General features: G+C 53.0%; 1 protein-coding gene across 2 annotated transcripts in view; it reads left to right on the forward strand.

The window, feature by feature from the left end:
• The window catches only part of ERGIC1 (endoplasmic reticulum-golgi intermediate compartment 1), a 106,204-nt gene that overhangs the window by 65,787 nt on the left and 15,628 nt on the right, over window positions 1–24,789 (forward strand). For both annotated transcript variants that reach the window (XM_082650481.1, XM_082650480.1), the window contains exons 4-8: window positions 2,104–2,198; window positions 6,051–6,175; window positions 15,629–15,733; window positions 20,328–20,388; window positions 24,583–24,683. In XM_082650481.1, coding sequence (XP_082506607.1) covers window positions 2,104–2,198; window positions 6,051–6,175; window positions 15,629–15,733; window positions 20,328–20,388; window positions 24,583–24,683 — 487 coding nt within the window. The remainder of the gene's footprint in view (window positions 1–2,103; window positions 2,199–6,050; window positions 6,176–15,628; window positions 15,734–20,327; window positions 20,389–24,582; window positions 24,684–24,789) is intronic.

The raw sequence follows: 24,789 nt of genomic DNA on the forward strand, positions 1-24,789 counted from the left end.
TGACAATCCTTTATTTTACAGCCTGTGGACAGGACCCACGGGGCCTGCTTCATGTTTAAAATAACCACAGCCCGGCCACCTCAAGCACTGCCCCGTAGCTGCCCGTTAGGCTGGCCTTTAGAATCGGTGCCCTCTCCCTGCGGGGAGTTTACCTGGGAATCAGAAGTGAGCTTCAGCCACAGCCATCTGGTGTCCACTCAGCAGCTCCTCGGCGGTGTCTCCAAGTCACCTTGAGCTCGGCACGGCCGTACGGGACTCGGTACCTTTCCCTCCCCAATAGTCCTGCTTCTCTTCCAGGGGCTCCCAGCCCAGTTCCAGAAAGAAACGTGGCCGTCTGCTTGCATGCCTCCCTCGACCCGCCCCTGTGCCCTGTCCATCAGCAAGTCCTGGCTGCTCCGTACACCGTACCTGCATCCCTCCCTCCTCTCCATCCCCACCACTCTGGGTCCAGGCCACCATCTCTGACCTGCACCACTGCAGCAGCCTCCCAGGTCTCCCTAGTGCACAGGGCCCTCTGGTTGGTGCTGAGTCTCCAGAGGAATCCTGTCAAAGTGCCAGCCTGACCGTGCTGCTGTGCTTAGGATCCAGTCTGATGGCCTCTGGCCCACCTAACCTGGCCCCCGCCCTTCTCCGACTGCATCGCACCCACTTCCCTTTGCTCTGTGCTGCAGCCGTGGTGACCTTTGTCCAATTACCCCAACGACCCATGCCCTTCCCGCTTCCAGACCTCTGCAGTGCTGTCCCGACGACTCTCCCTCCCTCTTTGCCAGGACAGCATAGTCATCCTTCAGACCTCAACTCCCAGAGACGGCGTCCCAGCCCACTCTCCCCAGGGGTCCATCACCCCATGAGTCCCTCCCACGGCACCCCACAGCTTTCCATCAAAGTTGGGATAAGGTGCTTGTTTAGGAGCTGAGTGGTCTCTCTAAGCTCGATGAAGGCAGAGACCGTGTCTGTCTGGTTCCTCGCTGTGTCTAGTGCCTGACAGGTAGTAAGCGCTCAAAAAGTATTTGTTGAATACTTAGCATATTGCTGACAGATCCCAGTGTGGAGCCATTGTCCCCAACAGCAGGGTGGCCTAGCTGTTCAGGCCACCTGCCCACACTGTGCCCCCCCCCCGCCCCGCCTAGATGCCCACGTCCCTGTCCCTGAGGGCTGCAGGTATGTTACCTTACATGGTAAAGGGAACTTTACACATGTGATTATGTCAAGGGTCTTGAGGTGGGGGATGATCCTGGGTTATCCAGCTGGGCAGGATGGAATCACAAGAGTCCTTACAAGAGGGAGTTAGGAGGTCAGAGAGGAGAGGAGATGCCCTGCGGCTGGCTTGGAAGATGGAGGAAGGGGCTATGAGCCGAGGCCTCTAGAAGCTGGAAAGGGCAAGAAAACCGATTCTCCCCAGGAGTTCAGCCCTGCAGACCCATCTCAGACTTCGGACCTCCAGAAGTATAAGAGAATAAGTGTGTGTTGTTTGAAGCCATTAACTTGGTGATAATTCATTCCAGCAGCCCCAGGAAAGTAATACGTGTATGAGTCTAGCTGTGTCTAGGGCTTTGTGAGAGCCTGGGTGAGGATCTCGACTTCCCAGCCGGCTGGGGGGTTGGGAGGGTGGGGGGCTGAGTGGGGGGAGCTCAAGAGAGGAGGGAGTCAGGAACCGTGTGCCTGTTGGTACCAGGCCCTGATCCCTAGAACGGTCTCAATTCTCATGTGAGTGTTCAAAACACCTCATTAACAGTGGGTGGTGGTATCCCTGTTTAACAGAAGGGTTCACAGAGGTGAAGGTATCTGCCTGAGTTCCATAGAAAAGTGGCAGAGTCAGGATTGGAAAGTGAATCCGTCTGACTCCGTGCTCTTGCCGCCATCCCGTCCAGTCCTCCTCCCCTCCTTCTAAGGGGTAAGGCCCACATTTGGAGAGCGCCACGGAGATGGGAGCCCTGCCCGCCCCTCCGCCCCCCCCGCCGTGCCTGAGCAGGTCCAGGCTTCCCCCAGATGGGAGTCTGGGTTGTCTGAGCAGTGGTCACCAAGTGAAGTGTCCCTGGCTGTCCCCTGCAGCCGGGATGGGTGTCCCCATCTCAACAAGGCTTCTGTACTTGTCTCCTTCAGTGTGAACGAGTTGTACGTCGATGACCCGGACAAGGACAGCGGGGGCAAAATTGACGTCAGCCTGAACATCAGTCTACCCAATTTGCACTGTGAATGTGAGTATTCCCAGCAGCCCTCTGCTCCGGCAAGACACTTCCTCTAGACAGTGCTGTGTGTGCAGAAATGGCGAGATGACCGGGACAAGTTAAGTGGATGGCAGGCTGCAAACAACGGGCAGCAGGAAACTCTCCCCACTTTTGTGGGGCAGGACGTAATCAAGTGTGCACGCACTTCGATGTTTTTTGGAATAAGAAAACACAAGACACTGCCAACGGTTTATCTCTGGAGAGTAGCCATGTTGCGGGGTGGGGGTGGGGTGGGGCGTGGTGTCTCTGAGGTCACGCCCCCAAGAAGTAAAACGCAGGTTTTCTGCAAGTGGCTTATTGAGAGAGGGCTCCCAGGAGGAACCTGTAAGGGCATGAGGGAGGTGAGAAGACAGGCAGAGGTGCGTGTTCAGCTGACGTCTAATTGCGGCCTGATCCCACAGGGAGCCGTGGGGTGTGAATGACATCGTAGTCTGTCTCGCCTGGTAGCAAGGGGGCTGGGCTGTTAGTATCCATATCCTCGGCTGATGGGTACAGGGTGGTGTGGGGGGATGCATCCCAAGGCAAGGGGGCCTCCAGCCAGCCAGGAGCAGTCGCCAGGAGAAGGATGCAGTTCTGAGCTGTTAGCAGCCGTGGGAAACATCCTTTTTGCCTTCACACTCCATTGTGTGTCTGTGTGTTCTGTTTTGTTTTGTTTTACTTGTTGTGTTTCAACCAGAATGAATTACCTGTGTAAAACAAAACCTACTGGGAGTCTGGTTTAGAGTCAGATTCTGGCTCCTTTGTTTACTAAAACTGTGTGACCCTGGCTGAGGTGACCCCTCCGAGCCTCAGTTTCCTCAACTGTGAAATGGGCATAGTGCCCTCTCTTGCTTGAGGTTGTTGGGAGAATCTAATGAGCTGGTCCCTAGATTTGTTAACAAGCAGGCTGGGTTTCCAGCTGTCCCTCTGCCCCAGCCTGGCACGGACCCCATGCAGGCCCTTCTCCTCCTACTCCCTCCCTTCCTCCTGAAAGGCAGAACATTGGGCGGGTCTGTGGCAGAGATAGGGAAAGATTCAGTTCTGTTATTGCTTTTGGTGAGAATTACATCACAGTTTTGAATGCACAGTGGGCCCCGAGCCAGGAAACCTGTTGAAATGGGTTGGTTTTATTTTTATTTTTTCTCTTTCTCTCAGAAAAATAATTTGTCTGGCAGCTTCTCATTCAGGAGTTGGTTGTGTCTCTGGAGCAAAGAAATTCTTAGGCCAGAGGACTGGGACCAGGGGGGCAGGGGCAGGAAAGGATGTGGTTCCAGGCTCGGTCCCTGCTCCAGGTGGTGGCCCAGGAGGGGTGGGCGACCTGAAGCTGCTGGCTGTGCTGATCCACCGGGCCCTGCCCACCCCAGCGGCTCCCACTAGAGCCCCGCACTTAGGCTTTTCTTTAAAAGAACTTCGAATTTTTATTATAGGAAAAAGAAAATGCGTGCTCACTATTATACCTTTGGAAAATCCAGAGCAGCAGAGAGAGAAGTCACCCATAATTCCACCCCGGCTGACAGCATCAGTTGACATTTGATGCTGTCCCATCCGGTTGGCCTTCCGTTCCCTGCATTTCTAAACATGGCTGAGATCATGCTGCCTGTGCATTCTCATATCCTGCTTTTAAAAATAATCTTTTTCTGGTAAACAACTAATACAGGGATACATTTTTTTATTTTTAAAAAAGATACATGTTCAAAATACAGAAATATATAAAGAAAAAAGTAAAAGAAGGACGTGCTTCCCACATGTCAACCACCGCAGAGGAAGCCCCTGTTAGCATTTGGGACCCCTTCACTCACCCCTATGTATCTCTGTCTGTCTGTCTGCAAACATATGTCGTGTTTGGTGGTTTTTTTTTTTTTTTTTCTTTTTACATAATTGGGACCCAACTACAGGGAACCTTTCTGGGATTTCTTGTTTTTTCCATTTATATCTTGGAGCTGTTCTTCTATTACTCATAATATTAGTAAAATAATAACTACAGCTGCCATTTATTCAGCTCTTACTCAGGGGCGGGCCCTGTCCAGAATCCTTTGGCCGTGTTTGTGCCTTAAGACGAGAGGTGCTCTAGCAGAGTAGCCAAAGGGTGTGCGCTCTGGATCCAGACTCTGTGGGTTTCAACCCAAGCACCACTGCTTCTTAGCTGTGAGGTCTCAGGCAAGTTACTTAACCTCTCTGTGCGTCAGTGTCCCCCGGTATAGGATGGGTCTGATAATATTATCTTCCCCACAGGGATGTTCAGATGGTGCCTTCTTATGGAAAAGGCACTTGGAAGAGTGTCTAGCCCATAGTAAGTTCTGTTTTATTTTTTTAATCCTCGCAAACCTAGGATAGAACAAGCAACTGAGGCACGAAAAGGTTAGGTGACTTGCTCGAGGTGCCACGGTGTAGGGGGCAGAGCCAGGAACCACAGGATAGGACAGACAGGACAGCCCAGACAGCCCCAGAGCTCAGACTGCCCCTCCCCACATACGGGTTTCGCTCATTCCTTGTACCCGCTGCACATGGTACAATGGCTGTACCATTGACCAGTCCCCCGTTGACAAGCAGTTGGGTTGCTTCCAGTCGTCACAATTTCAAATAAGGTTGCCCAGAGCCTTGTGCGCACGTCTGGATGTGTGTGCGTCTGGAGGACGGGCTCCCCGGGGGTGGAACTGCTGAGTCAAACGGGGACCTGCTTGCATTTCTTTAAATGCGAACATTACGACATCAGCATTTCCCACGTACGACAGACCCGGAAGCATCATTTTTAGTGGCGCATCACACTCCCTTCTGTGGATGGGCCCTCGCATACTTCCATGCCCAGTGAGGAAAACTGGGTTCTTCCCATTTTTCCCTTTTACAGTCAGCTCTCTGAAAATTGCTTCCAGCTGCTCTTTCTCTGTATCGCAGCCTGCTTTCTAGCGCTCCTATCAGGGAAATCTCTGCACTTCCATAGTTTACAGGGGTCCTCACTTGCCTCTTGGACCATCTCAGGGAATACAGTTGGCTTGGGCCTGCCCATTTTGCAGATTAGGAAGCTGAGTCACAGTAGGTGACGGAGAGTCACATTGGAGTCAGGACCAGGACTCCAGGCCCCAGGCTTCCCATTTAGTGCACTGAGGAACCCAGAAAAGTGCCCACACTCCTGGAGGGCAGGGCCTGGAGGAGCGGGCATTGGGTAAAGGAAGGTGTGAATGAATGACTGCCTGAGCCTGAATGATGCCCGGGGAACCCAGAGACTGTCTGAGATGTAGTAAGTGCTGACATTTATTATGTACTTGCCACCTACTGAGCATCAGGCCCTGTTCTAAGCATTTTCGACACATATTAATTATCTGATCCTCCTGATTCTCCAAGGAAGCTTTAATTGTTATCCCCGCCCACTCCTCCCTCCCTCCCCCCACCCCCGCCATTTACAGAGAAGGAAACCAAGGCATGGAGAGGTGAAGTGCCTCAGTCAAGGTGGCAAGCTGATAAAAGGCAGGGCCAGGATTCAGACCACCTCCCAAGCCTGACCCTCTGCTGCCTCCCGGCAGCCTCACAGTTAGCAGGCTCTGCACCCCCGCAGCCTGCAGTCCTCCATCCCTGGCCCACTTAGCTACTGCCTTCCCCGACTCTTTCCAGCTGGCAGTGGCAGTGGCAGGAGACAGGAATGCTCACTCGCTCTCGGTCCAGCCATCACTTTCTCCTCCTCCTCTGCTGGCTGACCCTTTCTCTGTGGCTCTGGGCCCTAGACTGTGAGCTCCTGGATGGCCGGGGGCCCTGCCTGTCCATGAAGTGGATGAATGAGGGGTCCCGAGAGGAGGGGACTGGTCCCGTTTTTCTGGATGTTTGTGACTCTTCTCTCCTTGCCTCCTGCAGTGGTCGGGCTCGACATCCAGGATGAGATGGGCAGGCACGAAGTGGGGCACATTGACAACTCGATGAAGATCCCGCTGAACAATGGGGTGGGCTGCCGCTTCGAGGGGCAGTTCAGCATCAACAAGGTACAGAGACCTTGCCTGGTCCCCTCTCACCTTGTTCCCCATCCCCGTGGTCCTCTTCCTCCCTGGAAACTGGAGGGTGGAGCTGTGTGCCCACTTGCCCTCCCCTGTGTCCAGAGCCCTGACAAGCTGAGGGCCAGCATCCAGGCACCTGACAGTTCCTGCTGAGATTCTGGAGGGGTGGGTTTTAGGCTCCCTGAGGTTTGGAGCCCCAGCTGGCTGGTTCAGGAAGGAGCTACTTCTCTCCCCAACGCAGAAGGAGTGGGTGGTGAGAAGACGATAGAATGGAAGCCCTGAGCCCGAGTGTGTGTCCTAGCCCTACCCCATCTTGGCCAAGCAATGCCCTCCAGGTCACTAGACCTGTCTTAACCTCAGTTTTCACACCTTTAGGCTGAGGATGTGATGATATAATAATATGATACCTTCTACTTTACAAAGTATATGTGATGATTAAATGAGCTATTACACATTCATTCATTCAGAACACTTTTATGGAGCACCTGCTGTGTTCCAGGGTGGGTTCCTGGCTCTGGGCAATGCCTGGACTAGGTGGGCAGCATTCTTGCACTGGCGGGGCTTCTGTTCTAGTGGAGCGAGGCAGACAGTGTGCAAGGTGAAAAGCATTTCAGTGGGTGGTAAGTGCTGTGATGAGGAATGAAGCAGGGGAGGAGTGGGAGTGGATGGGTTTGGAAGTACCTGGTCAGCTCCAAAGGACCATTCAGGTATTGCTGTTGTTTTGCCGCTAGAACCAGGAACTTCAGATCCTAAGTTAAAGGTGTGAGCGCGGTGCATTTGGGAGAGCTGGGGAATCCCGGCAGCAGCCAGCACTCCTCTCGGCTCTTTTTTCTAAAAGATTTATTTATTTATTTTTGTGTGCCGGGTCTTAATTGCAGCGCACGGCATCTTCATTGCCGCACACAGGATCTTTGCTGTGGCACGTGGGATCTTTAGTTGCTGCATGCAGGCTCTTAGTTGTGGCATGCGGGATCCAGTTCCCTGACCAGGGATCGAACCCAGGCCCCCTGCATTGGAAGCACAGAGTCTTAACCACTGGACCAACAGGGAAGTCCCTTCTCGGCTCTTTTTATGTGTTATCACAGTGGAGCCTCTCAACAACCCTGTGAGGTGGCACCATTTTACAGATGAGGAACCTGAGACCCAGAGAGGTTAAGTATCTCAGCCAAGGTTGCACAGCTATCCCCATGTCCCACATCTCCCCTTCCCAGTCCCAGCCAGGCTGAGCCACTGGCTTCTGCCTGGCCTCCCGTAGCCTCTGCTCAGATGCCCTTCCTCTAATCCCTGCCATCTCAGTCAGAGGTTGCAAACTCACTGGCCACACACAACCCCAAAACCAGTCACATTTGCCCCATACAGTATTCAGATCCATCAGAGCCAATATCAAAAGACCGGGAGTCCAGATTTCTGGCTTTTAAAAGTCAGAGGCTCTAGCCGCACTGGGCCCGAGTTTCACTGGAAACAACGATCTGGAGCTAATGACCCCTTTAGACAGTGAGCTGTCCTTCCTGCAGTCCCCGCTGGATGGCTGCGAGGCTTGGCCCAGTTGCTTGGGACACCTGGGCCTGTCTCTCTGTCTCCACGTGGTCTCCCCATGTGGTTTTCTTCCATGACAGCTCAGGGCTCCTTAAGTGCTAAAGCAGAGACTATCACTTCTGCCAAACTTTATGGCTTAACAGGAATTAGGTGCTGGCCCGGGTTCCATGGGGGAGGGGGGGACCACCCATGGGTGTGGGTGCTGGGAGGTGTGGTTCATGGGGCCTCTCTTTGCTGATTAGCTACCACACGGGGTCTTTGCTGTGCCCCGTGAGTAGGATTTATGGTGCTTGTGATGGGAGCCATGTGAAGGTTTTAAGCAGGGAAGCAGTGCAGTCGGATTTATGCTTTACAACTGCACTATCGAATACAGTAGCCACCAGCTCCGTTTCAGTTGATTAAAATTAAGTAAAATTCAGGCCCCCAGTCTCACTAGCCACACTGCAGGCGCTCCATAGCCACATGTGGCTAGTGGCTACCGTGTTAGCACAGATAAGAAACATTTCCATCATCAGGGAGAGTTCTCCTGGAGAGCAAACCGTTAGAAAGATCACTCTGTCGTCTGTTTGGGGAGAGACTGGACAGGACCAAGAGCAGAGGTCACAGACAGTGCTGGTGGCAGTGGCATTGGAGAGAAGGGTCCGGATTAGGGAGTGGAGTCAACAAGACTTACTGATCAGTTGGTTGTGGGTGGTGAGGGCAAGAGTGGAATCAGAGAAACCTCTTCGGTTTTTGTCTTGATAACCAGGCAGTCCCATTTTCTAAGTATGGAAGCTTGGGAAAGCATGGATTCTGTGCGAGGTGGGGCTGGGACTCGGACCTTCAGTTTTGGACACGTTTCATTCAGGATTCCCATTAGAGATGTTAAATTGGAAGTTGAGGGGGTGCTTGTGGAGTGCAGGAGAGAGCTCTGGGCTGGAGATGTAAATGTAGGAGCCATCGGTAAACAGATGATGTTGGCTTTCATAGGTCTCCATCAGTGCTATTCAAAGTGGGGCCCTCAGATTGCAGCAACATGGATGGACCTAGATGATTGTTATACTAAGTGAAGTAAGTCAGACAGAGAAAGACCAATACCATATGGTATCACTTATATGTGGAATCTAAAATATGACACAGACTTATCTACAAAACAGAAACAGGCTCACAGACATAGAGAGCAGACTTGTGGTAATCAAGGGGGAGGGAGAGTGGGGAAGGGATGGATTGGGAGTTTGGGTAGCATACGCAAACTATTATATATAGAATGGATAAACAACAAGGTCCTCCTGTATAGCACGGGGAACTAACTGTATTCAATATCTGTGATAAACCATAATGGAAAAGAATATTTTAAAAAGAATGTATATATGTGTATAACTGAATCACCTTGCTGTACAGCAGAGATTAACACAACATTGTAAATCCACTATACTTCAATAAAAACAAACAAACAAAGTGAGGCCCCCAAACCAGCAGTATCAGCATCACCTGGAACCTGTTAAGAATGCAGATGCTAGGGCTTCTCTGGTGGCGCAGTGGTTGAGAGTCCGCCTGCCGCTGCAGGGGACACGGGTTCGTTCCCCGGTCCGGGAGGATCCCACATGCCGCAGAGCGGCTGGGCCCGTGAGCCATGGCCGCTGAGCCTGCGTGTCCGGAGCCTGTGCTCCGCAACGGGAGAGGCCACGACAGTGAGAGGCCTGTATACTGCAAAAAAAAAAAAAAAGAAGAATGCAGATTCTCAGGCCCCACTTTGGATCTACTGAATCTGTGTTATAACAAGCCCCGCAGGGGATCCTGATGCCACTCATGTTTGAGGATCATTGGTCTAAGCTAGATGACCTAGGGAGAGGTGTAGAACGTTCTAAACCTGGGGTCCACAGACGCCCCAGGGAATGCAGATCAAATTCAAAGCGTCTGTGAACCTGGATGGGGAAGAAAATGACATGTTCATTTTTACGAAGCTCTAAGTCCAATTTAGCGTTCTCTTCTATGATGAACGTGGGCAATGGACCATAGCAGCATTAGCAGCACCCTTGACCTTGTCACCAATAGAAATTGCCGATATGTATATCACATTAAAATCGTCACAGATCATTCTGAGATGCTGTTTACATTCATTGCTGTTTTGAAAGTACAGTAATTTGTTGATCCGCGACCAGGTCTTATTATTTGCTGCATTAATAAAGACGCATGTGCAAATGTTTGATCTATTTTAATTACTGTTTAAAACATCGTTTCTTTCCTCTGTGATCCTATGTGTTTTATGCATTCGAAACTTTTAAGGCATTTACAGCGTAGGTGTCGGCAGACTGGCAACGGGTCCACGGCACCAAAAATGTAAGAACCTAAGGTCTTGATAAGGATGCAGTTTGAGGACCGATTTCTGGTGCATGCCAGTGTTTAGAAGTGGGGAGGAAAGATAGAAGGAGCAGCCAGATAGGTAGGGGGAAACCAGGGCTGAGTGGGCCCCAGAATCTGGAAGAGAACATGAATCAAAGAGGAGGGCTGGTGCTGCAAGGATGGGGTGGACCACTGACCCATGTGCTGCGGGGAAAGCCCATGTGGGAGAGTAAGGGGCCACTGCACAGCCAAGCCCTTGGGATGCTGGCTGCAGTGGAGGGCACGCCTTGGAGATGAGGGAAGGCCAGTGTGGGCACAATGCAGGGAGGTGGGTGAATTGTTGGTGGGCCAGGCTCTCACTCTGCCTCTGATGCCCTCTCTCTGCCCCCATCTATGTGCCTGGAGAGCTGCTGCTCACCCACAGGTCTCGTTGACATGGGTGCCTGAGTGGGAGCCCTCCCTCCCCTGCCCCTCCCATCATGATCCTTATGTTGCTCTTGTCCATATCACATTCTGACTTCCTTTGACCATTGCCCCCTGCCCCATGCCCCCAGCTCATTCACTCATACATTCTGCTCTTGAGAGTCTGCTGTGTGCCTGGCTCCACACTTGGTACTGGGGTGCAGTGCCCAGAGAAGCAACTGATGTCCCTGCCCTTAGTGGCACTTACAATCTATTGCGGGGTGACAGGTAAACACTCAAACAAGCCAATATATAATTTGATGAAGCAGCCAGGAAGACAATGAAGGGGGTATTATGGTCGGAAATTAAGGAGGAGACCCACTGAGATAGGGTCATAAGGGAAGGCCTGTCTTTGGGGTTGAAGGATGGTTGAAGATGAACAGACACATGCATGCCTCCCTACTGGGGGGGCCTCCCCTAGGAGGGTATGATCACCTGGGTTAAACAGATATAAACACCTCAGACGGTGAACAGGAGGGACCACGTTTACTCAGCACCGAGTATGGGGTGGGCACAGGAGAGACAGGACAACCACCCAGGAGATGGCCCAGCGCCACACTCTCCTCAGCTTGGCAAACATGCCTCAGGCTGTGGGTGGCTTCCCTTAGACAGGCTCCAGTGAGGCCCCCCGCTGGCTCTGGCTGAACCGGAGCTTGCTGTTTGGGGTCAGACAGACCTATGGTTGAGAATCCTGGCTACAGTGCTCACTGGTTGAATGACTGGGCAGTTTAGCCTCTCTCAGCCTCGGCTTCCTCATCTGTAAGATGGGATAATGATACTGCTGACGGGTTGTAAGTTGTGAACAGATTAAAATCTGTAAAGCACATACAGCAGTAGGGATGGGACAAGTCTCGGTGCCCTTCCCCGGCTGGCCTTGTCTCCTGTCAGTGGGGTGTCTGTGATCTCGTCATCTGGCACCCGCCGTCGCTTGGCTACAAGTGTGCTCATGAAATGTGCATGGATAACATCCAAGAAGTGGGTCTTCTCTGGTCAGGGGACAGCTGAGATCCTAGAAGAGGGTCACACCAGCCCTCACCTTTTGACTGCCGCCGCCTATTGGGCTCTCACCCGACCCTTTACCAGTATTAACTCATTTAGTCCTTGTAACAGTCCTAAGGAAACAGGCACAGGGGATTAAGTGACCTGCTAAAGAGCCGGCAGCTAGGATTTGAACCCAGGCTGCCTGGCACCAGGGCCCCTGCTCTGTCTCCTGCACCCCTGCTTGTTGCTGCTTCTGGCCAGCATCTCGGTCACACCTCAGGCCAGCCTCTTTCCCCCACCCTTGGAAGGTTAAGAGTTCATGCCTTCCTGGAGCTCTCAGTCAAGGGGTGCTCAGATAAGAAAGCCAGCCGTGATGACAGGTGAGGTCAGCAGCTGGTCCCCGCCCCTATATCTCCCAGTATCAGGCTCATACTTGCCCTGTGGCCCCCTTATCCATCCATCAGGAAGTCAGCCAGCAGCCGGATGTCAGAGTTCACGTGTTTCAAGCTGCACCAGCAGCCCCCAGCAGGCCCCCAGCAGCCCGGAGTCCTTGCTCAATCACCCACCCCCCTGGAGGAGGACAGGATGGACCAGGGTTTGGGGCCTGGCTCCATCTATATGTTTTTAAAACCCGTCAGAGACAATGACGTAGGTTCCTAAGTCACAGCTCTAAAAGCGTCGTCTTTGCTTTCTTCAGCCCAGCGTGTGCTGGCGTGAGTCAGCCACCTGTGATGGATTCCGTGCTGAGGGGGTGTGGGTCACTGAGTCACAGCCTCAAGGGGCAGCAGCAGGTGGCAGATGTGCGGGCGCCAGCCTCCTTGACTCACCTAACTCTGGGAGCGTGAGGCCCAGACTCCAAACCCAGTTCTGAACTCCGCCCACGGCCCTGTCCATGGGAGGCCCCCTGTCACTGCATAGAAAAACTCTGAAGGATGTGCACCGGATGCTATTTGCTTCTTACTTCTGGGGGCGGTGGGCAATGGTGACTTTAGTTCTGACTTTATCACATGGATTTTTTTTTTTTTTTTTTTTTTTTGCGGTACACGGGCTCTCACTGTTGTGGCCTCTCCCGTTGGCGGAGCACAGGCTCCGGACGTGCAGGCTCAGCGGCCGTGGCTCACGGGCCCAGCCGCTCCGCGGCACGCGGGATCCTCCCGGACCGGGGCACGAACCCGTGTCCCCTGCATCGGCAGGCGGACTCTCAACCACTGCGCCACCAGGGAAGCCCTATCACATGGATTTTTAATAGTGAAAATATATCCAGGTATTATTTATATAAGTAAAAATGAAGTTTAAAGTATTCTTAGAATACAGTAGGGTTTTCCCCACACCCTGCCCATGTACATGCTTGTTCCCTCTTCTGGGAGGGTTCTTGTCTCTTGGCTCAAACATGTTCATCCTGTAAACCCAACCCAATAACACCTGCCGTCGGCTTTGTATTCACCTCATTTAATCCTCCCATAACCTGTTTTGGTTATTATCCCCATTTTCTTGATGGGGAAACTGAGGCACAGAGTGGTTAATGACCTTGCCCAAGGTCCCACAGCTAGGAAGAGAGGACGGACTGGAGCCCGCATGTGGCCCTCACCTGCTACTCTACCACGAGTAATTGGGCCCCTGAAGTGGGCAGTGCTATCCCTCCAGGGAGATCTTGCCGAGCTGTTGTTTCTGTTCACCCCATCCAGACCCAGCAGGTTGCCCCCTCTTCCAAGCAGCCCATGACACACTTGACTGTGAGCTCACTGAGCCTGGGCCATGCCCTGTTAGCCTGGTACCTCTCACGTCAGTCCTAAGCTTAGGCCCTAGTGAAGACATTAATATTCCTGCAGGAAACCCACAACTTTGTGTCTGAGACAGGCGTGCTTACAAAATAAGCGGATGCTAAGCCGTAAACCTTATTCCTTCCTCTAGTGCAGCTCGTTAAACTTTTGTTGAGCTGGAATAAAATAAACCCTGAGTTTTTCAGTGTGGTGTTTGGGGCCTTTGCTAAACAGCCCCACCTCCCTCTTAATGCCTCTTTGTTTCCTGCTGTGGCCACTCCCCCAGGCCTCTCTTTTATTCGGGGTTCAGTAATACCAAACTCTTCTTGTTTCTTACACATGCCCACCAACTGGGCAGTTTCTGATCTCCATACTTGTTCCCTCTGCCGTTCCCTCTGCCCAAATGCCTTTCCCCTTATTCCTGAGTGATGCAGACTCATCTTCAGAGCCTTAGCACAGGGTGTTCTTTCCCCTGAGAACACCCACAGCTGCGTTGGGGGCCCTCCCCCGTGGCTCCCACAGTCTTTGCATCCCTCTGGTCCAGTGTAGGTCATGCAGTCTCATTTTCTGTTCCAAGTCTGTGTCACAGCAGGCCAGGGGCTCATCCAAGTCCAGGCTTTCGTCTGGATCATTTCCCAAGCTTTGCACCTCCTGAAAGGCTGGCTCCACGTGGCCATCAGCCCAGGGCCGCTGAGGTCAATGGCCGTGGGTTTTTTTTTTTATTTTTATTTTTTTATTTTTATTTATTTTGGCTGCGTTGGGTCTTTGTTGTGGTGCGCGGGCTTGTCATTGCGGTGACTTCTCTTGCTGTGGAGCACGGGCTCTAGGCGCGCAGCCTTCAGTAGTTGTGGCACACGGGCTCAGTAGTTGTGGCTCGCAGGCTGTAGAGCACAGGCTCAGTAGTTGTGGCACAGGGGCTTTGTTGCTCCACGGCATGTGGGATCTTCCCGGAGCAGGGCTCAAACCCGTGTCCCCTGCATTGGCAGGAGGATTCTTAACCACTGCGCCACCAGGGAAGTCCGATGGCCGCGGTTTTGACAGGTGACCGTAGCAAGTTTCTTCACTGCTCTGAGCCTCAGTTTCCTTTTCTGTAAAATGGGAATTACCAGGTGTCAAAGCCAAAAGTGCTGTTTTAAGGATTCATGTCATTTACTCATTCTTTAATTCATCCCATACATATTTATTAAGCACCTGCTCTGTGCCAGAGCCTGGGGAATACAGCATCAAATCAGACAAAAACCCTGCCAGCATGGAGCTTATATTCTCGTGGGAGGACACAGATGAGAACAAGATGAGGATAAGATGGTGGGTGATGCTGAGTGCTTTAGCGATGTAAGGGGCTTGGGGGATGTGGGGGTCAGTCAGGCTCCAGAGCAGAGGCCTGAGGGAGAGCCATGTGGAAAAGGGTTCCAGGAAGGGGGCGCAGGCACAAAGGCCCGAGGACCACACTGGCACTGTTTGCCGTCACAGCAGGAGGCCAGCGTGGCCACAGGGAGTAAGCAGAAGAAGACGTGAGGATGTGGCTTCAACTCAAGAGAAGGGAAGCCTTGGAGGGTCCTGGCAGAGGGGTGACGGGATCAAACATTGGGTTCAAAAGGCCCCCTCTGGCTACTGTTAGGGAAAGGCCTGAGGACCCCAAGGGCAGAAGCCCAGAGCCCAGTGGGGAAGCTGCCGCCTTGTCTGGTCTAGGGAGGCAGTGGAGGCTTGAGGGCTCAGAGGCTGGGCGTCTCGAGGGTGGAGGTGACAGCATTTCCTGATGGGTGGGACGTCAGTGTGAGAGAAAGACGGGGCCAGGATGACACCAAGGGTTGGTCTGAGCAGCTGGGAGGAGAGAGGCCCCCGGAGACGCTGTGGAGGCCTCATCAGCGCCGTTCACTGAGTAGACATTCATTCAGTAACTCTCGCTGGCTGCGCTCTGCACAGCCTTGAGACCCAGGGAGGAAAGCGGGCTGCTGTGGTCTTGCCTTCAAGGAACCCCCAGTCTAGGGTGATGGGGCAGATTTGGGTGGGTGATCGTGTTGACCTGGAGTTCAAGGAAGCTTCGTTAGTCTGCAGGCCTAAAGGTCATTCCCCGACCCCCCGGGGGGGAAACAGCCCGGAAGCTGATGGTGGGCAGCTGCCTTTTCGAGCCGTGGTCTTGAGCCAGGCACCCAGCTATGTCCTTCACATGCACCCTCCCACCCACAGCCCCAGCAGTCCTCTCGGCTAGCCACTGTTGACACCCCCTTTCCACAGACGAGGAACCAGAGGCTCCTGCCAAGTTCCGCTGCCGGGAAGTGGCCAAGCTGGGATCCAGATCTGCCTGACCCCAGGGTGAAGCCCTGCACCCCACCCTCTGGGGCAGCCGACCCAACTCCTAAACTTTCCATCTCTCCCCCAGGTCCCGGGCAACTTCCACGTGTCCACACACAGTGCCACAGCCCAGCCACAGAACCCGGACATGACCCACGTCATCCACAAGCTTTCCTTTGGGGACACGCTGCAGGTGAGAGGGGCACAGATGAGGTGGCTGGAGGTGGGCGTCCAGGGGCTGCATCACCAGAGCCTTCTGTCCTCCCTGGACATAGAGAGCTTCCCTCCGGAGGGGTCATGCCCTTCGAGCCTCCGCTCCATCAAACAACCCCTCTGCCTCACTTCTGAGCATACGGCTGCCGTGTCATCAACGTTGCACTCAACTTGGAACCTCGGCTTGAGACCGGGGCCTGGGGGAGGGGACTGGCTTTCATGAGCAAGTACTAAGTGCTCGTGCTTTCTCTGCGCCAGGGCAGCCTCATGAGGCAGGAGACGGCACCACGTCTTACAGACCTGGAGCTGGGCCCAGAGAAGCCATTTGTCCAGGGCCCCCCAGCAGGCGTCTGCCTCGAGTCCAGTGCCCTGTCCGCTGTAACGTCAGCGCCCATGTCCATTGAGTAGGCGTGAAGGAAGTGTCCTGAGACTCCCTGTTGTGATTTTGATGGACAGGGCCACGTCCAGTGGGCCCGGCCCGACAGTTTCCTCCCCATGGCAGCAGACACTGACTGCCCGATCTCTGCCAGCTGCGGGCAGGGCAGCTGTGAGGTTCCATCTCTCCTCCACCCCCAGCAGCACAGTGCTGAAGGGGAATTGTGCCACACCCTGCGTAACAGAGGGAATCGAGGCTCAGAAGGGGAAGTAACCGCTCCAGCTGTGGTGCTGGCATGGCGACCCGGCTCCTGACCCCAAGCCTAGCTTGATGAGAATCCTGTTTCCTAGTTGAGGTTGCTGGGTGGGTGCCCTCCAGGCACGGTGAGCTGTGCACGGGGCCCTCGCAGGCGCACAGGCACACGCATACACACTGTTCCGACACCGTGTGCACACACGTCTGCTCAGACTCACGCACACAATCATGAGACACACACCGAAAAGTGTGCCCTGACATACATGTGCTCATACATGCTCCCTAAGACCACCCACTGGACACACACACACACACACACACCACCCAGAGATACACACAGGCCCACCCGGCTGGAACATCTCACGTACAGACCCAGAGGCACACGCGTGCCTGCACTGCTCTGCGACCCCCGCCCCCCATACATGCTGCATACGTCCGTGTGCCGCTGATGCTGGTTGAACGCTTTGTGCGTGCTGAGCACCGTACTTCACAAGCACGATCCCCTTTTACCCTCTCAGCAGCCCCAGAGGTAGATACAATATATTGTCTCCATTTTTCAGATTAGGAAACTGAGGCACGGAGAGGGTAAAGCCTGGTGCAGAGCCCGGGTCTGAATCAGAGTCTGGCTTCGGGCCGCACCGCGGGGACTGCCTCCCGTGCCCTCTCTCACTCCTTTCTCCCTTTGTGTTGCTTATGCTTCCTTCCCGGGGCACCTTTGCCCAGCCCAAGTGACCCGGTCATCGCCTTCCCAGCTTCCTGGAGGCCCCAGAGAATTTCCTCTGGGAGACGGTGCTTGGGAACAGAGAAGGCCCAGTCTCCCTGGGCCAGACTTGCTGTCTACACACTCAGTGAAGCACGGCCTGCCCTGGGACCGTGGACTCACTTCCTGCAGGTGAATTCACACAGGCTTCACACGCACACCTCCCATCTCTCCATCCAAGGGACGGCTGTGTGGACGTTCCCCAGCCTGCCTTGCTGGGTTCAAATCCTGGCTCCACCACTTACCAGTTGTCTGATATTGGAGAAATTATTTAGTCTTGCTAAGCCTCAGTTATCTCATCTGTAAAATGGGGACAACAGTTGTACCTGCCTCATAGAAATGTAGTGAAGATAAAATGAGTTAGTGCACGTGAAGCTCTTAGAACAATTGCCTGGCACAGAGTAGCCAGTCAGTGAAATGAGCTGTGGCCATTGTAGTTGTCCTCTGTGCTCTCATTCTGCACCAGGCCCTGCAGGGTAGGATGCTGCCGGCCCACAGGGGCTCACACGGCCATGGGGGAGACAGACGTGGGATGCTCACCACCCCAGTGGGACGGGAGCTGAGAAGCCACAGGGCCCTCCACATATGAGCGCTGGGCAGCACCCCAGTTGCCTTTGCAACACACCAGCTCAGCAGATCCTCGACACAGCCGGGGAGGCAGGCACTGTGAACCCCAGTGTGCACATGGGGAGACAGACCGGAGTCACAACCCAGGGCCGTGCAACTCACTGGCAGCACCACCAGAATCTACACTCCTTCCTCATGGGAACTTTCGACCTCTTCAGCCTGCACTGAAGCCTGCACTTTCTCACCTAGAGAGCAGTGTTTAGATGACCCTCTGTTTAACCCTCACAAGAACTCCCTGAAGGATGCTGGGTGGCATTTATTTTTCCTGAGGAAGAAACAGGGTCAGAGAAGTTCAGTAACTTGCCCAGAGTCATATAACTTGAAAACCAGGTGTGTCTGGCCCCGGGTCTTCTTTGACTGTGCCTCATAGGTTCATGGATTCATCAGACCCCCTCAAAATTTCTGCTCTGCGCCAGGCTCTGTGCGAGGCTCTGGGGTAACAGCGGTGGATAAACCATACAGGATTCTTGCCCTCAAGTGAAGAAGAGATTAAATGTAAATAAATGTAGTTACAAGGGACAAGAGAAGCATAGGATTCGGGACAGTGATGTGGAGGCGGGGGCGGGGTACCCCCAAGCCTGGGAGGTCACGGAGGGCTTCCCTGAGGAGGTGACATCTAAGGTGACATCTGAGCTACGCGCTAAAGGGTGAGAAGGATCTAGCCAAGCACAGGACAGGGAAGTCTTGCATATCACCCCTGTCCTAGAGAACCCACTCTGTGGCACATCCAACCAGTCATTTTCATAGAAAAGACCCTCAAGGTCACTTTCAGAAAAAATGGATCAGCAAGTGTCCATGACATCAGAATGATGTTCTGTACATGAGATTCCAGAGGCTCATCAGAGTCAGCAGAGAGGGCTCAGCAGTGTCCATCTGGAGGGGGGAGCAGAGTTTTAGGTGGAGCGAGAGACCCACAATAGGTTTAGGAAGGTGGGGGCTGACCCAGGCCGGTGGGTGTCATAGAAAGAGCACCCACCTGCCATGTGGAAGACCGGCCGTGAGGCAAGGCTGCAGGTAGGGAGGTGAGGAAAGGGCTACAGCCAAGGCCAGGGGACAGGAGGAGAAGAGAGGAAGAAGAGGGGCAGCCTTGCATTGCTGTCTGCTGCTATAGAACAGGACAGTAATAGCCTTCCGCTTGGCCCTTATGGCGGAAATAGGATTTTTTAAAGATGTAGAACACTTAGCTGAGGATTTATCTATCCATCTATCATCCAGTCAACAGGTAATTATTGAGCACCTACTATGTGCCAGGTCTCGCACATATCGGTGAGGATGAGCGTGGTCCCTGCCCACGTGAAGTATTGTATAGTCTAGAGGGGAGGACAGACATGAATCAGATAATCGTACAAATGAATGTCAGATGAAACCCTGACATGCAACGATGTGAGGGACTATTCTAGCACTCTTGCCTCTGCAGCCACTGTCCTCTTGGGTTAGAAACCAAGTCTTTAGACAGTCAGTCCCGAGGCAGCAATGGACAAGCTTTCCTCTGAGCTTCTTAAGAGTGTGCAGTTGTGTTAAGTGCTCGATCAACATCAGCGACCTGAGACCAGGATCAGGGTCAGGTCACCCACTGTTCCTGGAGTGGCCCTCGCTGCAGGAGCCTGTCACCTCCTACCTCTCTGACCTCTTCCCTTTCCACTCCTCACCCCCTTCCTCTCTAGGGCTTCATGGGCTCTGTTTCTCAGTCTCCAGACTCATGTGTTTGCATGAGCTACTGGCGTGATTAACTTCCCACTTTCCTACAAATCTTGGTGTCAGTGTTACTTCCCCCAGGAAGCCCTCCAGGATGCCTACCCCAGCAGCCCCTGTTAACCATGCCCATGATGACATGCTCCATGTATCGGGCATATTTTGTCCTGCTTTAGATTCTCCTTGAGGCTGACCTGGTTTCCCGTTGTCCTCAGAGGAGAGGTGGGACGTGGCCTTCAGCCCCTGCCAGGGGGACACAGCTGGGCCGGCTGCCGTGAGGAGGAGTATCTTCACAACTGCTATATGTTCCCCACAGCAGACAGGGTCGGAGGCCAGCAGCCCTGGGTCCTCTTTCAGAGGGCTGTGGGGGGTCTCAGGAGGAGCATGCTGAGACCCAGCTCTACCTTTGCTTGAGTTTTCTGTGTGCCTTAATGGAAAGAGCCACTCCATGTAGGCTTGAGGTCAGACAGACCTGAATTCAGAGTTCAGTTCAGCCACTTACCAGTTGTGAGATGCTGGACAAATTTTGGTGCTTCTCCAAGCTTTGGTTTGCTCTTCTGTAAAATGGGCCCATGGTCCATCATTAGGGGCATTAAATGAGATGACGCTAAGTACCCAGGACTGAGTGTCTCACAGTAAGTGCTCAAGATGGGAAGCAAACTAGCGCCTACCATGTGTCAGGCCTCTGCCGCGTCTGTATCTTGCTCCCCATGACGTCTCTACGAGACAGACCATGCGGGATCCCCGTTTTGCACACGGGTAAGGTCCCTAGACCAGGTTGTACCTGGCCATTCTCCCACAGCTAGGACCAAGCCTAGAGGTGGTAGCATCCTGGGGTCGGTCCCTCACTGTGCTTCTCCACAGGTCCAGAACGTCCACGGAGCTTTCAACGCTCTCGGGGGAGCAGACAGACTCACCTCCAACCGTATGTACCCCATACCCACACTGGGGACAGCTTTCTGCCCCAAGATTCCCAGTGCAGCAGGGAGGGAACGGGGTGGAGAGGGAGGGAACGTTTACCAAGCCCTCGCCGTAAGCCAAGCTGTTAATGCTTCATTCCCACAGCTAGCCTGTGAGGAAGTGGAATTATCCCCATCTCACAGAGAAGGGAAGAAAAGTGACTTGTCGTGGCAGTCCTAGGCACATCATCACTGCTCCATGAATACCGGATGTTATCGTTATTATTATCGTTACTGCCACCTAATTGCTGTCAGTTGAGATAATCACCCTAGATCCCACAGGGAGTGGTGACAGAGCCAGAATTCATCCTGGCTCCAAGTGGCACCGTGAGAACAGGGCTGTGGGTGGCTCAGCCAGATCTGGCCACCTGGGCTGCCCCCCACCCCACCCCCTCCTCCTGCTTCAGCCCCTCCCACCCACGAATGGCCCCTCCCTGAGCCTCCTCCCCGCTGGGCTCCCTGGCATCTTGGCCCAGATTAAAGAGCGTGCCACGTCTTTACAGACCTGCAGAAGAGCACACATACCTACACACCTGTGCAGACGCACGTGGGGCCTTGCACAGAACGGGCCTGGGAGGTCTGTCTGCTCAAGCGGATCCACCCACTGGGTTCTGTAGGACAGGTTACCAAGGCTTTTCTTATTTCCTCACCTGAGCTCACCTTTTCACCCATAGGTCCTTAATCATTTCTTAAAGTACATTCACAGGCAGACCTCGGAGACATTATGGGATCAGTTCCTGGCCACCTCAGTGAAGTGAATAATGCAATAAAACAAATCACAGGAATTTTTTGGCTGCCCAGTACATAGGAAATTTATGCTTACACTACACTGAAGCCTGTTTAGTGTGCAGTAGCATTATGTCTTTAAAAACAACGTAAATACCTTAATTTAAAAATACTTTATTGCTAAAAAATGCTAACCGTCATCTGACAACACAGGGTTACCACAAACCTTCAATTTGTAAAAAAAACCAAAAAACAGAAAAACACAGTGTCTTTGACGGGCAGTAAAGTGAAGCAATGAAACGAGGTGTGCCTGTGCTCTCTACCAGCCTAAGCATGGAATGGAATTGGGATAATCCAAGCAAAAGAGGACTGCCCTCCATGACCTGCCCCAACAAATCAAGCTTCTCATTTCTCCGTGTCCCTGGGAATCCTTGCCCGTGAGCAGAAGTCATTTTTTCCAAGCAGCTTACCTTCTGAGTTTTGTGCCTGGTGTTACATCATAACCACAGTTCGTGTACAGTTTTTCCACTGGTAATGGAGGCACGGTTGCCCATCTAGCAGCTCTGCTGTGCTTTAAGGCACCGTCTTTTCACGGAAAACGTCTGTGGTTTCTACCTTTTCACCATTGCAGTAACGCCTCTGATATCTACAAGACTTGCTTTACATTTACCGTATTGTTTCCCAGCTGGGTCCGTACCCACTCATGCTGCTTCCCGCAGCGTGTCAGTGTGTAACTGCGCCCCCTGGTTTTCACGCAGATGTCTGATTATACTGGAGGGAGACGATTCTTCGTATGGTGGGGTGTTCATCGTGGTTCTGCGTGCGGGCAGCGTGTTGTCCCAAGGGGCCTGTCCCCACCTGCTTGCAATTAGCCTGGACCTCTCAGCTGCCTGATATTGGAAGAAGATCAAGCTAGGAAGGCCCCAGGGTGTGCAAGCTGATGGAGGGTGTGGGCAGAAAACGTTTCCTGCTCCCGGGCTACTGACGAAAGCCACCTCAGGCTGGCTTCAGTGGAAAGAGAGATGCATGAGATGCACCAGACAGCCGGGGTAGAGCGGGCTCTCATTTCCTCAGCTCTCAAGCCTGGTACCCACCCCCAACCCCGTCCCCGCCGCTTGTCCCTCTGCTCCCAGGTCCTCCATGGGGGGCTGCTTCTTGTCATTCAGGTCTCAGCTCAAATGCCACCACCTCAGAGAGACCCTCCCTGACCGCCTTTTGTACAATAACCCCCAGGCCTAGCAACACACCTGTTTTTCTTCCTAGCACAGACCACTCTGTTTGAAGATACTGGCAGTGACTCTATTGTACCAAAGGCCTTAAAATTGGTCATTGCCTTTGAGTCATCAATTCTACTTAGAGGAGAGTAAGCTAAGGAAACAAATACGAGAGTGTGCAAGGATTTAGGAAAATAATGGTCGTTTAGGTCATTGTTTATAAGAGTGAAAATGAGCCACAGCGTCAGTGTCTGGCCCCAGGGGCCTGGTTGAGCACCCTGTGCATGGCCTTGCTGGGGGGTGAGTGCAGTGACCGTGAGGTGTCAGAACCTCGCTGGTGTTCAGGCAGCAAGCAGCTATTGAGCACCTGCTGTGTGCCAGGCGCTGTGCACTGTGCGAGGGGATATGGCGATGGATAAAACCAATGCCGTAGACCTTACGCTGTATCTTAGACCTGAAACAGTGTCCATGGTGTTCAGTTCTCGGAAGAAGGTGCAGTACGATCCAATTTTATATTTATGTTTAGGGAAATAGAAATATAAGTATAAATAGAAGTCTAGCAGTGTCTGCATGAGAATGCGAATCTCCGATTTTCTGTGGAGGGTGGCTTTGTGGGTGATATCTTTTTTCTTTACGATCATCTGTGTGTTTTACAGATTTGAACAGAACTATTACAGGTGTGATTTTCATAAGGCGTTCACTCTCTCGTTCCTTCAGGTTTTTAACGCGGGGCCGTGGGCATTTGGAACTCCGTATTTCAAGTGTGGTCTCTGTGCTCCTGGCTTAAAATACAGATTCTGAGCCCCACCCCAGACCCACTGAACAGAACCCTTGGGGTGAGGCCCGGGTGTCTGCCTTTTAAATCCTGGGTGGCCCTAGTGCTCCTGAAATCTGAGCACCGGTGGGGTTGAGCAGAGGGATGTTGGGGTCTTCATGGGCTTAGCCCTGAGGCTGCAGGACTTTTCCCAGGTTTTTAGAGGAATCAGGTCTCAAGAGGGTTCAAGAAACACCACCCTTTCCTTACCAAGACGCAGTGTTGGCAGGAAGAGGCTGTGAACACCATCTACGTCCCCTACCCTTTCACAGAAGATGAGTCCAAAGACTCAGGACTGACTCAGCCAGGAGACCAGGATTAGAGCCCACAAGCCTGAATTTCTGTGTTGTTTTAGCTGCGTGGTCCCTGACCCGAGATTCTAGAAGGCAACAATAGAGAGGTCTGTGAGCTTCTCCCAGCATCTCAGAAGGCCCAAGGGAATATCACCTTTCCCGGGATGCTATATAGCAGCTTCGGGCCAGCATTCTATCAGCCTAGTGTTTGATTCCGGTTACCTCATGCTTATCAGAAGCTGATTCATCTGTTCTTCTATTCATGCCTCTGTCCAGTCAGCCGTCCATCCATTCATTCATTCAATAAGCATTTGCCACCGTCCACTTCGTACCAGGCCTTGCGCAGGGTTCTAGGGACACAGAGATGAGTAAGGCTCAGTCCCTGCCCTCCGCAGTCTCCCCCATCCAGTGGGGAAGGGGTAAGTTACAGTGGAATATGACAGGACCAGGTGGAGGAAGAACTAATCTCCCATTAATTGAAAATGGGGAGAGAAATTAATCAGTCATTATAGATAGGTGCAGTTTTTCTGGTTGGTGGATTCTTTTTTAAAACTTGAACCCAGCTTTTTCCCAAAGTAACAGTATTCAAACAGGACGAGAAGGTGCACAACAAAATGTGACCTTTATCAAATCCTGCCTCCTGTCCCGCCCCCCACCAGAGGCTAGAACCGCTAATAGCTTCTTGGGCATCTTTTCAGAAAATTCTTCTCTACATTCTTCACGCAGGTAGAGGAGTGAGTCTTCCCTGCCCCCAATACATGGAAACATGTTATTCACCCTGGTCCCTAACTTAGTTCTTTTCACTCAATGATACCCCCTTGGAGAGTGGCCTCTTCCACACCCCCCTTCTCAGCAGCTGCCCTGTGGATGGACATTAGGGTTGTTACTAGAATTTAACATTATATACAGTGCAGGAGAAAAGATCCTGACCGATGGAGTCTTTCGATTCCTGGTGCCCAAAGGGAGAAATGAAGAGGGGTCGTTTGGTGGTGAAATTGTGCAGACTGAGTACCTCCCCACACCCCGCAATGGCAAGCAGGTTTAGGGTTGAAACGAGCTGCCGGCCGGGCAGTACCCGTCCCCCTGCCTCATGCTGCTGTGTCCTTCCCGCAGCCCTCGCCTCCCACGACTACATCTTGAAGATCGTGCCCACGGTTTACGAGGACAAGAGTGGCAAGCAGCGGTACTCTTATCAGTACACGGTGGCCAACAAGGTACACGGGTGGCAGCTGCGTGCAATCGCGCCCTCTGCTGGCTGAGAGCCGAGGTGACAAGTGTCTGGGCGCGATCTCCTCTGATTCCCTTCAACGGGCCTTTCCT

The sequence above is a fragment of the Grampus griseus genome (assembly GCF_964374135.1).
Source record: "Grampus griseus genome assembly, chromosome: 3".
Classification (NCBI taxonomy): domain Eukaryota; kingdom Metazoa; phylum Chordata; class Mammalia; order Artiodactyla; family Delphinidae; genus Grampus; species Grampus griseus.